This window comes from Sinohyriopsis cumingii, unplaced genomic scaffold (genome assembly GCF_028554795.1).
Source record: "Sinohyriopsis cumingii isolate HCF-2022 unplaced genomic scaffold, ASM2855479v2 utg000624l, whole genome shotgun sequence".
NCBI lineage: Eukaryota > Metazoa > Mollusca > Bivalvia > Unionida > Unionidae > Sinohyriopsis > Sinohyriopsis cumingii.
The window spans coordinates 3,743,352-3,762,591 of NW_028315919.1; the positions used below are offsets into that span (position 1 = coordinate 3,743,352).

Genomic DNA, 19,240 nt, shown 5'->3' on the forward strand with positions numbered 1-19,240 from the left:
TCAAGTCTCAGATTCAGCCAATGTGAGTATGTGAGAAAGCTTGCCAGTAGCTTTTAGTGGGTCATTGGTTCTTTCCGGTTCTTCCTCCACCATTAATACTGGCCGCCATGTATAGCCTATCGTGTGCTGAAAAATGGCGTAAACCCCACAACAACAACAACAAAGACATTTCATGATACGTTTGTATCATTAGATGAAATGGCAATAACACCAAGGACATTTTCTAATTGGTTTGTAGCATTAGACAGAAATGGCATTAATGCCAAAGACATTTTATAATAGCAACCAAACAAATTCATGAAAATCAGCATCCCACATGGAAAATATTCACAGCTAAATGTGATATCAGATAATCTGTATATATCAGGTATTCATCCTTCATCACTTTGTAAGAAAAATATACCGGTCAATGGCTATTGACAGTTATCATACAGAGTACTGAATGTACTTTACTCAATTAGCAATATTAAGAACTGACAAAATCATCAAGTTATGGTAAAATTGAACTCAAAAAAGTTTCAATAAATGTATTTTATGACTTTTATTTTACTACAGACATATACACTCTTTAAGAGTACATTTAGAAATATACAAGTACACAACAGCAAGAAGCCATGAAAGTAATGAAAATAAGATTTAAAATAAACTTTAACACTGAGGTTGATTTTGAGTGTGGCTAGATATACAATCAAACAAGTGACAAAGTAATAATTAAGTCAAGTTTCCATAAATGGGGTCAAAAACAAAACTGGATTTAATTTGCTTAAAGCATAAACCACGATCTGCCATCACATAGTTTATTAGCAAACAGCACAGACATACATGACAGCAGATCTGTGTCCATAATGCTTGTGGCTAGGTGCTGTTTTTTTCTTAAACATATGAAACACTTATCTCAGTTTATACCAAGGTCATACAAGCCAAGGTTCACCTGTTGTTTTGTTCTTTAATTGTTTCTTTCCTTGTCACAAGCATTTGTATGACAAGATCCCTAAAATCTAACTTGAAGTCATATTTGAGCTGTCCCAAGCACAAAGGTCATTTCAGACTTGTTATGCAATGAACAAACTGAAGACATTAAACATGACATGATTTTACTTCCTAACTAATGTTTTTGATAATTGATATAGCATGAAAGGAGAGCTTAAATGGGAAAAGTTTTCAAATATCTTAAAATATTTTATAATATGAGAATAAATTTGATATTTTCATTAAATATGGCCTTTTAATGCTAGGGACAGATCTAAACTGTACATCCTTCATAAAAATGAAAACCAAAAAACATATTTCAGTTTTGAAAGTCATATCTGAATGGCTTACATTTTAAAACCTGGCTATTATATGGTCTAATACCAACACTTTTCTGTTAACTGTTGTTTTTTTTTTTACATACTGGAGAAGGTCAGAGGCAACAATGCTGTTTGCATGGGTATTTGGGATAGCAGGGTGCTTTCTGTCAAAATGTCATCAAAGTCTGTTCATTGTGAAAAAGTTGTTCAAAACTTCTCTAATATCTTCTAATATATTTGATAACAGATCATTCTCATTTGCACAAACTTTAATGGTCTTTAAACCAGGATGCTTTTTCTGCAAAATATGAACAAGCTGTCATGAGCAGTTTTTGACATAAAGTTGTTTATAAGTTTTTATTTGTTTAGGACTTAGAGCCATATTGGAATGCAAATCTGCATCATAAATGCTGGGGATAAGACCATATTGGATAGGAGAACAGCATTTTTTGTTTTACGTTTTCTGTCACATTTTATTCAAGTTCTGTTCAGCAATTTTTGAAAAGCGATTGAAAGGTTTTTCTAGTTTAATCTTGGATGTTATTTTTAATGGTAGATTAGCATTGTTTGAAACAAATTGAAAGATCTGTATGGAATGTGCTTCCTGTCCAATTTAGTCAAATTCTGTTCCACAGTTCTTGAAAAGTTGTTGCTGAAAGGATTCCTTATTTTCAGAAGCAGTGGACAACTTTGATAGTCAATCAACTGGAAAGGTCTTTGTGCCAAGATGCTTCATGTCAAAATCTGATCAAATTCTGCTGAGCCATTTTTGTAGACAAGCTTTAAAGGTTTGTTTTTAATTTTTGTACAGTATCCATTGTTTATGGACTGGATGAACTTCAAAGACCTTCATGCAAGAATGCCTCTCACCAAATTTGGTTAAAACTAGTCTAGTGGCTTTTGAGAAGTTGAAAAAGTAAATATTGATGGATGCACAATGAATAAACCATGTTACACAACCAACAATGCATGATGTAAGCATTGTCATGGGTACAATAAACAAGTTCATATATAAACATTTCATATGCTCCAACTGCACCAGACCTTTATATAAACTTGCAAATGTGTAAAATGTGTAAAGTCCATACATGAAAATTGTACTGTATTATAGTTCAATTTTCATGTATGGCAACATTTTTTAAATGTTTTTTAAGCCAAATTACAATTTTCCTGCTGATCTCTCTCTTTCTAAGACAAAGACACACAAACACAGACAATATAGCTAAGGAAAGCAATCATATCAGTGACAATAATACCACAACAGATCTTACAGAAAATAAATTGAAAATGTACATTATAGAATATGATTCAACTCAAGTCTACATAGTTATACAGCTGAATATATACAAATAAATAAATCCAGTTAAATAATTTAATTATATACAGATAACTATCACATTATTTATAAATGACTGAAAATGCCAGTGCCTGTGCCTCTCTGTGATTAAATGGTGAGACGCCATTTAAACCATATTTATTGCAAATTTTTACCAAGCCATTCCCACAAGTACTTGGTCTCATTAAAACTGTGTCCTATGATGCATGAAACCAGGTTCATACATCCATAAAGTACTACTCAATATGCCCTTCTAATGCAAGTTGACAATATCTGTCAATAATGTTTATAACAGTTATTTACTTTTGTGATTCATAATTATTATTCTTATTGTTTTCATTATGATAAATCTCATGAAATTAAATGCAAGAAGTTCCTCAAAACTAAATGTTACAAAGATAAATGACCCACCTATCAGCTGCATGTTTAGAAGATACTGAATAGGTGTCCATATATCTCAAACTGACTGCGGAAAATAACTGTCAAACTTAAAATATAAAATTTGAAGAAAAACAAGCAGACAACATAATAAACAGGGAATTTCACTGGCTACTGACTTTTGAGAACACTGATTTAAGGTGTATAACCATAAGCATTGGCAATATATTGCACATAAGACCATCAACACCATGGCATTGGTCAAATTAGAGGTTTTTTTCTTTACCTTTATCACTAAATCTCATCTAAAATAATACATGCACACACAATCACAAGAAAAACATCATTACTCCAACATAACAGAATCATTTACAAGCAAATACACTACAAAGTTACAAGCAAACAACTTTATACCTCATTTCTCTCATGTATGGAATGATTTATAAATGCATCCAGAAGAACACTTTTCACACTCTTGATGATTGTGAAATATTTTGACAGCCAAAGAGATCAATAACTGAGACTGATATATGATTTTATATATCTTGGTTGCTTTTAGACTTCCAACATCTTTCCTGATACATCCTGCTGGCCACAGTTTGTAATGAAGTTGACAATTTCATTAATTTATGAAAGGCTTTTTAATCATGAGTCAAAGAAAGGGTTGGTGCACAGTGATCTAAATCTGCTATCAGAAAACCTATGAATTATTTATATCTGTTCTTTTTTATTCTGAAATTAGGGTCCTGAGTTCAGTCTAGAATATGTTACTGTATTCAACTGCTTACAATGTCATTTTGTGTTGGACTTGGCAACTACTATAACATGACAAGAATGGGTATTTTCATGTGAGAAAAAGTGAAATTTTGTAAATTCAACTGCTGTTTAATCCAGTTTTTAAATGTAGTGGTTGGATTAATATTACTGACAATAGTCTGAATACCAAGGCCATTGTGATCTACTTTCTTGTTCAGATGTTTTATGTAACACTGCTGAAATACATACTGATATAAATGTCCTGTGAAGAAAGTCATCACTCATGTTAATGCAAACCAGAAACGTGTCCATCAGATGCTGAAGCCCTTTTCAATATAATGCCATTGAAGGGCAAAGTTCAAATACCATAAGGGGTAATAACATAAAAATATTTTGTTGGATAACTGTCAAAAGAGGTTTTGATAATCCAGTTAATAGACTGGAGAGCAAAAGCATGTGAATAAAGTCTAGTTTAGCATGGAATGTTTGTCATAAATGTTCCTTCTTTGCTCTTGAACAACGCCCTTCCACTTCTTCTGTTCATCTGTGACACGATTGATGATCGAACGCTGACGTCCACCAGAAAGTGGTATTCTTGTTACAGACTGGTCATCCTGAAACAATTTAAAGATACATAATTTCAAACAAAAATTTAAGTATAAGAACGATGCTGCCCCAAAATTATTTGTAAATTATTCATGATTAAATTTAACTAAGCAACCTTTTATCCAAAAGTTGAAAGAGTTTCGATACAAGGATATGTAATATGTGGTGATCTACATGGAGAAGTGTAGGGTATATAATTCACAAATATTTTGAATAAGTTTCATCAGTATCCATATTTGTAGTTTTTAATTACAGCCAAATGGTGGGATGAGAACTTTGGTGGAGTGCTATGGCTACTTCAACAAAACATTGTGTGGGCATCACTGAAGTCCTCCACAGTCAGTGTGTAGACAAAAATCTCACTAAGATGGTTCCACTATAAGAACATTTGTACAAAAACTTAATGTGTCAAGATGTTTTGCACAGTATAAGAGTTAGAGTTGTTTTGTTATGCTTCTTTATAGAAAGTTAAACTTTCACACTCTCTGAATAGTCTGGCAATGGTTTATCTCTTAGTTTTCTGGATGGACTTGTCAGTGCTATACTCCAAGTAATTCTGAATAGCATTGTACAGAAGTTCTGATTACATCAAAACTGAATAGCATTGTCCAGAAGTTCTGATTACATCAAAACTGAATAGCATTGTACAGCAGTTCTGATTACATCAAAACTGAATAGCACTGTACAGAAGTTCTGATTACATCAAAACTGAATAGCACTATACAGAAGTTCTGATTACATCAAAACTGAATAGCACTGTACAGAAGTTCTGATTACATCATTACTGGATAGTAAGGAGGCCAAGGCCATTTAGTTTTAGATGTGCATTCTTTGTTACAACTAATAGTCATTTGTTATAAAACTTGCAGACTGCCTCAGTATGTAACATACAGTAAATGGATTCCATGACCTGCTTAAGACAAGGGTCCTGTAATGCCAAGGTATGTAAGCAGTGAATAACATGGATATAAACCAGCTTATTTACACTTAAAGAGGCATTATTTAGGACTTCATCTTTAAAAGCATAATGACAATTTTGCTTTTCTTCCAAAATATTCTTGACGTGAGACTTCACTGATCTGTTATTACAAGTCCATGATATCAATTAGATTCATATCGTTTTAAAATCATATTATCCAGCTGGTTAAAAAAATTAATGCTTTCTTATGTTCATAATATAACTTTTCATGGCAGTTAATTTCATTTACCAAGTTGAGCAAATAATGATCGATAAATAGGCAAATCTGAGATATGAAAGAACTGGATAGAATACTAATATGACTTAGGATCATTAGCAGGCAAAGGTGTGTGTCTTGCAGTACCCAAGACTCTGCCTGCATGCTGCTGGAATGTTTATCTTCCACAGGCAGACAGAGACATCTGTATGACTGCTGTGTACCAGGGAGGAGGGGCAGGTGTGGAACTTGTCACAGATTTATCATCCATGATATGGAGCAATGAAGATCAGAAGGCATGAATGTGGCAATTGTCAAAGATTGGTCACTGATGATGGAACAATGAAGAGTAGTGAATGCTTGGGAGAAGGAGTGAATGTGTCATTTTGTCACCGATTTGTCACTGATGATGGAACACAGAAGCTTGGTGCATACTGGGGAGAAGGGGCAGGTGTGGCACTATTGTCACAGATAGGTCACTGCTGATGGAACAATGAGAATCACTGTATACTGGGGATGAGGGTCTGGTGTTGCCATCTGTATTATTGGTGTTTTGGAGAGAAGGGGCTGGTGTTGCCATCTGTATTGTTAATGTGTTGGGGAGGAGAGGGAGGTGTTGCCATCTGTACCATTGGTGTGCATAGGGAAGGAGGGGCTGGTGTTGCCATCTGTATTATTGGTGTGCACAGGGGAGGAGGGGCTGGTCTTACCATCTGTATTATTGGTGTGTACTGGAGAGGAGGGGCTGGGGTTGCCATCTGTACTATTGGTATGCACTGGGGTGGCGGGGGTGGTGTTGCCATCTGTATTATTGGTGTGCTGGGTGGAGGGGCTGGTGTTGCCATCTGTGTAATCTGTGTGTATTGGAGTGGAGGGTTGGGTGTGGTACTCTTGTCTCAGACTGGTCACTGATAATGAAGCACTGAATGTTGGTGTGTACTTAGAAAAAGGAGCAAATGTGGCACTTTTGTCACAGATTTGTCATTTATGATGGATCAATGAAGATCAGTGTGTACTGGGAAAAATGGACAAGTGTGGCAATCTTGTCACAGATTGGTTATTGATGATGCAAAATGTTTTACAAGAACTGGCAAGAAGATATTATTCCCCTAAAATTTGATCTGCAATATTTGACTTTTCTCTCCTCTTTAATATGATGTACTGTCATTACAACATATAGTAAAACATGAATCACCATCAGTGAAGATCAGTGTGTACTGGGAAAAATGGACAAGTGTGGCAATCTTGTCACAGATTGGTTAATGATGATGCAAAATATTTTACAAGAACTGGCAAGAAGATATTATTCCCCTAAAATTTGATCTGCAATATTTGACTTTTCTCTCCTCTTTAAGATGATGTACTGTCATTACAACATACAGTAAAACATGAATCACCATGGTTTTCGAGGGCCATCTGCGTTAAAGACAATATCTTTAATGCATCTATCAAATTTTTCATATGGTGTGATAGCCTCTAATGCAAGACCACCTGTTTTAAGAAACAACATTTTGTTGGCAGAAGAGGTAGTATCAAAACAGATTTTGCTGTTATAGGTTGCAAGCTGTCTCACACCATTTTTGTTACAAAAAGAAATCTATGCTGTTCATTCTTTGCTTGCAATTTTCACATTCTGTTTAAGGCCATTTACTTCAACTCCAAAAGGTGACTGCTTAAGTTAGCTTTGTGGTCTTTAGAGATATTTTGACTCTAATGATATTAATTCACACAGTTTATAGACATCTCTACAAAAATTTCTCCAACCAGTACACAAGAAACTCATTAATATTTTTTCTTCAGTGATTTTCCTGGAAATTGCTTATCAGTGAAGAATGTTACTTGCATTCAAAATAAAGCTGCTTTGGAGCTTGAACAAAATTAAATGTTTATCGAGTTATGCCTCTTGGCTTTCTGTGTATAACAAAGCCTATAGGTGTGATTTAGCTAGTTCCAAGGTCATTTCTACTGAAAATGCCAGTTGTTTAATTAAAATACTAACTATTAAAAATTATAGTTTTTTTCAAATTCTAAAATTTAACTGTTTTCAGAAAATACAACATAATTTATTCTTTTTCTATCTAAATTCCAAAATAGTTCCTTGAGATAACTCATATGACTGACATCTGCATAACCACCAAATGCATGAGCAACTGGTCAAGAATTCCTGGTCAGTAGGATGTTCTCTTTTTAAATAAATTCCAATGCTGTTGATTGTTGATTACATACATCATGAAAACAACTGTTTCAAGGTTTCTCTTTTTTTTACATCTTCAGTCATATTTCATGGCATATCAACATTTTTTGTTCAATACTGCAGGGTCCTTATGAGAAGATGCTTTGTGTCAAAGTTGGTCAAATTCTGTTTAGCACATTTCTGAGATAAAACTGTAAAAATTTTATTTTATTTAGTAACTGCTACCATATTTGATGGCAGATCAACATCAGTTGCATAGATCTGAAATTGTTCTATGTCCATCCTATAAATTAAATCATCACCAACTTAAAATAAACATTTATCTTAGTTTATTTTATATGCCATGACAAAACATAATTTCACTACTCTTTACAGCTAAACATATGAATCCAAAACAGATGACTGACTCTTTGGAAGGCCTGTTTGTATAAATTAAGCTTGGAAACAGCTGTTCAGGCTTCTCAAACAATATCCATATATAACAGTTGCCCAATTCATGAAGATTGAAAGACAGTTGGCTTATAAGACAGGATGTGATGAATAGGGAAGCAAATGAAGCAGTATATGGCCATTTTTGTGACAAATGAAATGAACCTTCACCTGCCTTCACTGATGAGTTTTAAATACTGAATGACCCCTGACCAGTATGACAAGGGATATAACTCTTATCTGTTTTTAAAGATTAACCTTTTCATCTTAAGACAGCTTTAATTCACCCATAAATAGATGAAGATATCAAATTATACCTATCACATGGGCAAAAAGTGACTTCTGTTCCGGCCGTGATAACACAGCTACTTTTTCCCACAAACCAACAAATGAATTTATTGACAAAAATATGGACAAAATCCACCTCACTTTCAAACTCAACATGCTGACACCTTTGAGTCAGACTTACAGTGTGATTGGAGTATGGCAAGTACATGCAAGAAATTAAATGTTTACACATCATCATCATCATCAGTCCTGCAGTCTGGTAGACCATTGGGCACCGCATAAGACCAAACAACCATCTTCCTCCATTCCTCCCAATTTTCCGTCTTTCTCAGTGATTTTACACATCAAGTCATATGTCTTTATCTACACAATGCCTTGCTCATCAAGCAAAAGTTTAATTTATACACGTGAAGTAGTCACAGGTGATATGCTCCAGTGCCTGGTTTAGGCAAGGAGAATACAATGTTTAGGAAACATCTGGCTGCTGACCACAGAAAGCAGGTGACCATTACACACAGGTCATTTATTTAGGAAATTTGCCAGGGGGAAATCAGGGGAAATAAGACTGGATACATGAATGACTATGGTTAAGAAGAAATTAATGAACTCTTCTTACCAATTAGTTATCCAGGCAAATCCTGCAAAAACAGTAAAAATGCCTATGAGTAGGGTGAGCCGACTTCAATTGGGTGTGGTAGTCATTTGCTTAACATTTACTGAACCTACCAGATTTAACATTGTCTCCATGAAGCTAAACCCCTGAGATAAAACTTGAGAAGGCTGACAGTGTAAGCTAGCCAACAGCTTTTTTCTTCACAAGTACATTGCTGGCAACCTGGATGTGTCATTAGGGCCATGGAACCATCTGATCTTAACAATTGGTTGTTTAGGTCCATTGAGAGTGCATGTAACTCGCTCACCATGCATGCCAAAGCTACAGCTATCAGAAACATGTTTCATATGATAGCAGCTTCAGCAATGTTCTGGCCAATGGCTCTAAATTGTCTAAACTGAGCTTTATCAGAACTCAACAGAGAGTCTACTTTGGAAATTGGGTGAAAGATTTTGGTCTGTTCAGGTCAAATTGGCCAGTAAGATCTAAGGGATCTTTATCATGATCAACATTCCCTCTGCCACAATGTCTAAACATGTCAAATATCATGAAGCAGTAACCTTTGATGGTAACTCAAATAGCCAGATAAAAAAATTCAGTTAGTTGTGTAAATGAGGCACTCAAAGGAACAAAGTTGTTGACTCTGTGAAACAGTTCCTGAATACAAACCACTTCCCCATACAATCCTCAAAGTGGAGAGTCTTCTTGCTTGTGATATTCTCTCTACAACTTAAGGCTGAAATTATTTCCTTCAAACGGCTCCCCTGACATGAGTGATGGTGATTTCGTTGGTTCTGGAATGAGAAACCCAATTTCTGGCTCCTTCTGCATGGTTGTCCTCTAAATTGGGTGGCTGCTTGTTGTCTTCTGTCATCTGATTGGGACCAAGAATGATTCTGTGATTGAACAGTGTATATCTCTTTGTCTCCAATCTTCTTTCATTGGGGTTGAGACTGATTGGGCTTGCTCCACTGTGGAGACTGAAGTAACAGCTGGAAGGGCAGTACCTGAACTGTCAGTCTCAACACGTCTTCAATTTTACCCCAAAAGGCATTGTCTTCAGTGTCAGGACATTTGGCAGCTTGAGTAATGTTGCATGAAGTTATGCAATTTGTTGCACCAAATACAAGTTGGCAGTCAAAGCATTTGGCATTTAATAATGTGCTGATCTGTTGATGACTTTAGCAATGTGAAAATTGTTGACTCCCAGGCATAACCCCTACCTGATTTTTCAGCAAGCCAAAAAAACATAATGACAAAAAAAAATTGCTAATTATTTAAGTTTATCCTAACACTCACTATGTCAGACTCTACTTTCATGTCCATGTAAAACATGCCCAGATGCATTTCTGTCATCCCTGTATATGTTATGGTACTGTGGCAATGTGAATGTTGTGAACACATGGCTGGCCAGATGCATAAGACAGATCTGTATGGACAGCTGCTTGTGAGATGAAAGATTTGTACAGGTGTTGAATATGTGGATAGGGGTATGGTTGATTCTTGTAACAGTTATGCTGAAGGTGTGATATAATGGATGGATCTGTCCGAATGATCCCCATAGACCTGTATGTGGGAAGGATTGTTGAAGTTACCAAACTAAGGGCATTGGGCACTTAGTACAGTTGACTTGATGGCTGGATGGGCTAGGTGGCAGCCAAGATGGCATTGTAGGTCATTACCATATGATGGAATGGGACATGAAGATCCAGTACAAACCATATGTGCCTGGATTTTATGACCAAACGCTATGCTTGGACATGCACAATGGTTGTCTAGAAATGGGAAAACTCCCCCATCAGGTCAAAATTTTATAATGAGACTTATATTCAGTAACTGTTTTCACATCCTGCACCAGGCGATGCATCTGTAACTCTAATGACTGACAAGAAGGATGAGGTTGTAAGGACGCCAAAACTAAAGCTCCTTGCTCTTCCAAATCAGCTGAAGTTATAGTAGCAGTTGGTATCCTATGTCTCGTTTTCGGTGGGTGAGGTGACCCAACAACCTGCAAATGGTTACATCTTGGGGCTGATACTCAAATATGTCAGACCACTAAGTGCAAGACTTGACCCATTTCTCCTTGTTCTTAACACATGAGTGTGGACCAAATATACTCTGATGAAAGTGGGCAGTCACTGCATATTCCAGACTATGCATATTTGGTGCATGCAAGGAACATATCATGCATGTCCTTGGTGTCCTTAAACATTTTGCATTTGGCACATTCTGTCGAATGGTTTAAATGAAATTACAAGAATAACAACAATAATTAACATCCCAAACATGTTAATATGCTGCAAATGCAACACAATTACCAAACAAGTGAAGGAAAACATGCAATGTGTGTAAAAACATAAACAACACCATGCATCAGCGATAATGCATTAGAGCACAAGGTAAGAATAATAATGTCCACACCTGCATCAAAATTCACACAAATATTGATAATAAAGAAAATAATGTATACCATGTAGATTCCTTAATACACATCAGAATACCTAAATTACAGATTGATGATTAAAAACCATGAAGACAATCACAGAAATTTTGGAAGGCCTTCAATATTTGTGGCATGTATTGGAGCAAAAGATTAAATTACGCACCAACTGGTGGATGCAAGGGAAGGTAACATACAAGAATTACTGATATAGATGGAAAACATGATTTTAGTCTTCTTGGAGGGCTGGATTCAGGGGGTAGATGAGTTTAATTCTTAACGTAAATGTGATGGGGAATGTACCAGAAGGAAAAATCTGGCCAACTGTAAATGTTCTTACACAATGACAGGCAAGTACAAGTAGACTTTCCATGCAAAATAGAGTACCATCTATACTTGCTTATAAGTCGAGTCCAATGGCAAACTGCATAGTCCCAGATCTGCCACTGAACAATGTAATGACAGATATGGGTTCATGCAATTTGTTAGGAGTAAAAAGAAGAACAAACAGAACAGACCCTAAACTGCTGGCACATTATGCAAAGGCAGATCAGAATCCAAATATCTAGACTAAACGTTTGCAAGCTGAGATATAAGATGAGATATTCCATTCAATTCACATGGAAAGATTCAAATCCCAAATAGTTATACTTAACATGGGCAGGGGTATTCCATTCAATTCACTTGGAAGATCAAAATCCCAAATAATTATACTTCAACATGGGCAGAGGTAGTCCATTCAATTCACAAAGAAAGACTGAAACCCAATAACTTAAACATGGGCAAGGGTATTCCATTCAATTTACATGGCAGATCAAAATCCCAATGAATTATATTTCAACACGGGCAGGGGTATTCCATTCAATTTACAAGGAAAGACTAAAATCCCAATGAATTATACTTCACAAGGGCAGGGGTATTTACAATAAATTTACAAGGAAAGATAGAAATCCCAATTAATTATACTTCAACATGGGCAGGGATATTTACATTCAATTTACAATGTAAACTCATGAGAGACAACACACCTTTCTTGTACTATACAGAATATGTTGCTAATATACAACACATACATGAGTTTATAAGAGTCCAAATGAAATTAGCATAGACCCTGATTTGTTGTGGAATAATGCACAGGCAGATCAGGTTCAACAAAGTTTGTTCTACTGATTACTCCTCACACACTTTATAGACCCAGACCTGCCAGTGCATTATGCAACAGCAGATCTGGATCTATGCAGTTTGCATGGACTTATAAGTGAGTATATATGTATATGTGGTACCTTGAAAGACTAACTGGAGGATATTTTCTTTTCATTAATACCAAATATATTTCATCATGTGGCACAAAAAATGTGATATTTTAACAAGTGGCTAACTTCTTTTGTAAAACAAGATGAAATATATCCAGTATTTACACTCATTTTATTATACACCAAACTTGCTCTTGAATCGAAGCTTACAAGATTTGATTCACTCTAAAGTAAACCACCCCCACCATCCACCCTTTTCATAAATTCATCTTTCCTTCATATTTATTGGCTGGGCATATTAGCTACTTAAGAGAACAGTGGTATTGGGATGACCAAATATGTTGTAGTAAATTAAACTGTTTAATTCAGTAAACTATTTGACCCCATCTGACCACAAAGGAAGTCTGATTCAGTAACACATCACAGCAGGTTTATCACTGATGTCAAGGCAGTAAAGAACACATTTTTCCAAACAAGCATAGCACTGAGTCAGATTTTTGAAACAAAACATAATTTTCATGTCTGAAAGGTAATTCAGGTTCATTAATTTGTTCAAGCTCAAAAAGCACTTGTTTTTCTAGTTGCAGATATGAATTGTGCGGCACACAAACTCAAGTGTTGAATGTTAATTTTTTTTAGTTTAGCACACTAAAGCTTTACTAAATTTAGCATACAAACTACAAGCAAATGATGTGAATTAAAAAAATTATCTGTGATCTGCATGACGGGTAGTTCAGTATGCTTTGAAACAATGCCAATAAGATTACTGGACATTCATTTAACATCATAATGCAGCCACAATCTTTCCAACATTGGTGATATCGAATCAGAAAATATTAGTAGGTGATGCATATGTCAATATGAGATGGCTGAAAAATGTATAATTTATAGGTGTATAATAAAAATCTTATATTGTAGTCTGCAAAATTTCAAATAGAACAGTACGTCATCTACATACTACAATCTGTAAATTTCTCATAAAAAAGTTCAATAAAATCAAAATTCACCTTTAAATAACACTTTCAATGAAATGTCCTGTTTTATTTTGATCTTTTTCTCCAATAAATTACTACTGATTGTTATACATATTAGTACTGTGGCAGTAATATTAAAGCAGCAGCTGCCCAAGCCACTAAATGTTACCAAATTCACCTCCTCATTTGTGTGTTCTTGGTAATGGGTCGGTCGGCGTGTGATGAGAGGATCCAGGCACAACAAAAACAGCATGTACACAAACAGTACAGAAATAATGCAAATAACTATGATAACCACTACCTGAAAATACATAATAAATTTTTAAAAAATTAATAACAATGTATATACATGCAAGATGTGAATGTAAACAGAAGATCTTAAAGAAATTATGAAATAATATTATATTCCATGAATATGCAGCCAAAACTGCATAACATGATGCCAATGCTCATCGGAATTGTCATGAAATAATCAGCATATTAATAAATTAATTTCTACATCTATTCATGGTTGCACTTTTGTATGAAGATAGTATCTTATTGGAAATAATTTGTAAGAGAGCACAATATTCCATATTCTATTTGTTGACAGTAAAAGGAAATGCTGCAAACTTGACAGAAGTCGCTTGGTAAACTGTCAACCTGAAACTTTATCAGAGTACCAATATCACCCCCCAAAAAACACCAGACATGTGGTTTATGGTAACCTAGCTCTAAATGTATGCAAGAGTTTTGCACTGATCTCTTGCTGTGACAAATTTATTAACATCCATTACGCAAAGAGTTATAGGTTAAATTTTGTAATGACAAAATAACTTCATCAGCTGTTGGTATTTTTCTGTCTCTGAAATTAAAATTTGAATGAAGTATACAAAATACTTTTTTAACACAATTTATGAAAACAAAAAACGTTCTTATATCTAATAAACTGCAGCATAACTAACAGTGTTAATGTGCAATCCTCAAACACAGACAACTCTTCTTGAAAATAGGCGACTAGAATCTTGTTGAAGGCAAATTATCTCATTCCATTATGTTTACAAGTGATATATGGACAAATTCAAAAAGACCTTCATATTTTTTAGTCTTAAAACTTCTATAACAATACACCATCTGGTTTTGGGGTTAAAAAAGTTAGTTTTCCCTTTCTAGAATTTTATATTTGTATGGTTGGTGGCAAACTGCATATCTGAAACCATCAGAAGCAACTATATGTAATTTTAGCACACAACGTTGATTTCAAGGCATGTCTATAATGTTATACATCTATATTAAATATGCTTTATTTAAACTTAAAACCTTGTAAGAATATCAGTCAGAAATGGTGGTGGGTTATTCATGGCAAGGCAATATCAAGTTTGCTACACTGGCTTGCTGAAGTTAAATTTTATGAAGCATGACAACTATTTCACTCATCTGGCCTGGCAGTATAACCCGTCATAGTTGTTGTTTGTTTACAATAAGAACTTTTTAAAATATCAGACCATATGTCTACCAGACAAAATAAGATTGTACACCAAACTCATGAGCAAAAATATGGAGCATTCCTGCGGATTACAAATAAAAAGAGTAAAAGGTGAAGGTCACAGGGTGAATTTCTCAAAGTGTTTTGTAAAAATTATTGATGTTTTCATAAGTTAGATAAACATATTGTTATTGACTTTGGTTTATATCTTTTTTATGTATGAGATAAAACATCTAACTGAAAGCAGTAGGCACAAAAAGAGGCTAAAGGTCAAAGTTGCTGAGATCATTTAATAAAGTTGTTGGGATGTGATATTAATATTATCGCTGGCAAAGCAATGAATGTACTTGTATGCATTGAACATTGTGCTTCTTATCGCAAAAGATAATTTTAATTGCTTTCTTTTAATAAGTACAAATCACCTTAGTAGTCTTAAATATCATATAGCTGGATTTGAAAATAAATCATATCAACGTCCAATACTCACAATTGGGATTAATTTATCAGCCTTAGGGAACAAACAATTACAGTAAACATAGAGCTGATCAGCAATGCTTTTCAAGGCCTTCATCAACATGATCACCCCACAGTATAAGTATATAGTAAATGAAACAGTTTTCAGGCTCCTTAATTATACAGTTTAACAAAACTTTTACTCTAGAGATTTGTGTCAAGCAAACAATAAGAATACTTTCCACTGCTTCATTTGGATTAATTTATAGTAATAAATTAAAGATTTAAATTTTAAGACTCAGTGATTTTATTTCTGTTTGTTGATTATTAACCTCTATTGCAGATTTACTTCATGATATTTTTAATCATTTGGACAAAACATTCGTCTACATATTTAAATATGAAAATTGAAATCAGTGATACTTTTCATTAGTCATTATAATCACTGACTATGGGCCATAACTGAGAACTGTGCTATGTAAAGTTACTAATGTGACTTGTGGCATATGTGATGTTACTCTATGATGCTGCTGAATGTTTATGTTTTAAAAAAACCAGCATGCATGACACACATCAGATGTACAAATTAAATTAAACAAGTCATCTTAGATATAAATACAGTATCACTGTAGTGTTCTACCTTGATCACTACTTTAGTACAAAAAATCTGTCCAACCTAATAAAATCTTTAGCAAAATTAGCCCAAGTCTAGCATGATATATGAACTTTAAATGATACTGGGATAAAATACCGTCAAAACAGGAGGAAACACAGGAAAAGATCAACAGAAAGATCCATATAAAATGATGTACCAAATGGCAAAGCAGTGAATTATTTTCTGTGTCCTTAAGGGTTGAAAAAAGCGCCAATGACAAATATGCTTATTTACTTATTCAAAGGCATTGGTCCAGAATTCATAGTATATATACATAATTTATCCTAAATTTTATAGCAAACTTTGACATATGAACAAATACTGCATGATATCATGGTCTACATCCTTACAATGCACTTATATTTTAATAACAAAGATTCCATTCTAATAAATGCTTGATACATAAATATTCCATGATTACAAAGAATGTGTGGGACTTTGAACTGTAGTAATTAGTAAAACTTTTCATAACATGTATGCATGACACACTGACTTTGTAAAAGTCTCAAATCATCACATACCCGAAAAGTATTCATCTTCAATTAGGTCACTATCACTCAACGGATATACTTGTTGATATGTTGTCATGTTCTTATGCCAACCAGTCTCTATTATAAGTTTATGATATGAGCATCTTAACTTACAGCCTGTCTGTATTTATTGTATGACCTAATTCTGAGGTATAACTCGATGTCCAAATGAGATATAGAGTATCTAGAATAGGAATCTTTACTATATTAGGTAAGGTCAAGCCTTACTCTATTATGGTAACAGTCACATAGACCATGTGTGCACATTTACTCAATTTAAATTAAATATAAATTGTTCATTTAAAATTTAGCACTAATTTTCTTTAACCAAAGTCTATTCAATTCTGATGGTTGAATGCTCTGTGTCTTAACCTGTCACCAAAAACCTTCCAGATGAAAATTATCTAACACTTCGGACTTTTACAATAGTGACCATATACTAAACTTGGATAAAAATAAGAGCATGTCAAGTGGAATCATCACAATCGAGGGTAGTTAGAATTTGTTTATCAATATGCATAGCTTTCATTGTGACATCAAAGCGTGTGACATTCAATCAGGATTGTAGGATTGTACTAGATCACACCTTTAGGTTCTTTTCATTCAAAAATGTCTATGTACTTTAACATTGATTTTGCCATATGCACCTATGGGGGTGTCTAAATAATGACCTTCCAAAGGAATATGGATGTACAAGAATCCAAATAAGTGAATACTTGCCACTTAAAGGTTTGCAGAATCAGATTATAAAAAATGACACCCATTACTGAAATAGTCGGTGCTGAATGCCTACATGACCAGTGTGACTTGAACTATAGGCGAGGTCAAGCCTTACTATATTAGGTGAGGTCAAGCCTTACTATATTAGGTGGGGTCAAACCTTATTTTATTAGGTGAGGTCAAGCCTTACTATATTAGGTGAGGTCATACCTTATTATATTAGGCGAGGTCAAGCCTTACTCTATTAGGTGAGGTCAAGCCTTACTCTATTAGGTGAGGTCAAACCTTATTATATTAGGTGAGGTCAAGCCTTACTCTATTAGGTGAGGTCAAGCCTTACTCTATTAGGTGAGGTCAAAACTTATTATATTAGGTGAGGTCAAGCCTTACTCTATTAGGTGAGGTCAAAACTTATTATATAGATGAGGTCAAGCCTAGGTGAGGTCAAACCTTATTGTATATATCAAGCCTTACTCTACTAGGTGAGTTCAGACATTTCTCTATAAGGTGTGGTCAGGTCTTACTCTATTAGGAGAGGTCAAGTTGTACAATAATTGGTGAGGTCAGGCCTCACTACAATTGGTGAGGTCAAGTTGTACAATAATTGGTGAGGTCAGGCCTCACTACAATTGGTGAGGTCAAGTTGTACAATAATTGGTGAGGTCAGGCCTCACTACAATTGGTGAGGTCAAGTTGTACAATAATTGGTGAGGTCAGGCCTCACTACAATTGGTGAGGTCAAATTACATCTCTTGCAGCATACTATCCCTGATAAAGTCCAACAAAAATTAATTTACATCACATCCATGTCCAGCAACCCAAAATGTAGCCATATCCAAATTTAAAGCTCAACGAGTGGCTTGAAGAAAAACTGGGACAAAATTTTCTAGAAATAGGAAGGAACAAAGTTCTATACAGATCCAAATAAAATGACATACCAGATGGCAATGCAGTGAACTTTTAAAGGTCCCAATTGCTGAAAACAGACAGCAATGACAATGTAAATGGGCTCCAGACACCCATTTAAAAATAATGTCAATTTCTGCAGTTTACAGCTAAAAACTTTATTTTCAACTGATTAAATTTTTCTTCTGACAACAATGAGAGCTGGCTGTTACCAAACAAAACAAAATCATTGAAATGTCAAACACTTGCAAATTTTGTGCCTGATACAAAGAGAGTGATGAATGACAGAAAGTACTACTTAACAGACATAGAAAAGGAAATGTGTTACTGTATATTCAGGCAAGGTCTTACAAATATAACTGAAGCATTATCTCTTTCTTCACTCAAAAAAAACATTCATGAAAAAACAAATGAAAGAAACTTGAACCTTAATAGTTGTGGTGTTTCTACTTTCATATTTGCACTGGCACAGGAGGCAAAGCTTTGGGTCTGGCTTATCAAGCATGAAGTCACATTTGCTGAAAATAATGTAAAAGATTATGTGTAATCTTTTCAGCCATTAAAAAAAACAAATTGACATCTCCACTATCTTATGCTGTTTATGTAATGTGAAAAACATACACCACAGTCATACCATGAAAATCATTTTTCCAATTTCATCTTTTATGCTGATATTTATTGTTAATTCAATTGTCACATTAAATATGCATGTGTCTGGGATTTTTAAGATCACTTTAACACTTTTTTAGTCATAATGCTATAATGTCTGCAATGTGACAG

The 19,240-nt window shown here is 34.6% G+C and overlaps 1 protein-coding gene across 1 annotated transcript; it reads right to left on the reverse strand.

The window, feature by feature from the left end:
- Positions 1-526: 526 nt before the first annotated feature.
- On the reverse strand, positions 527-18,978 carry LOC149773629 (uncharacterized protein CG1161-like; the record flags this gene model as incomplete). The annotated part of the gene is made up of 3 exons (XM_089946286.1): positions 527-4,373; positions 13,910-14,032; positions 18,888-18,978. Coding segments are annotated over 3 exons (361 nt in total), but the record flags the coding sequence as incomplete, so codon positions are not given.
- Between the last annotated feature and the right edge of the window lie 262 nt (positions 18,979-19,240).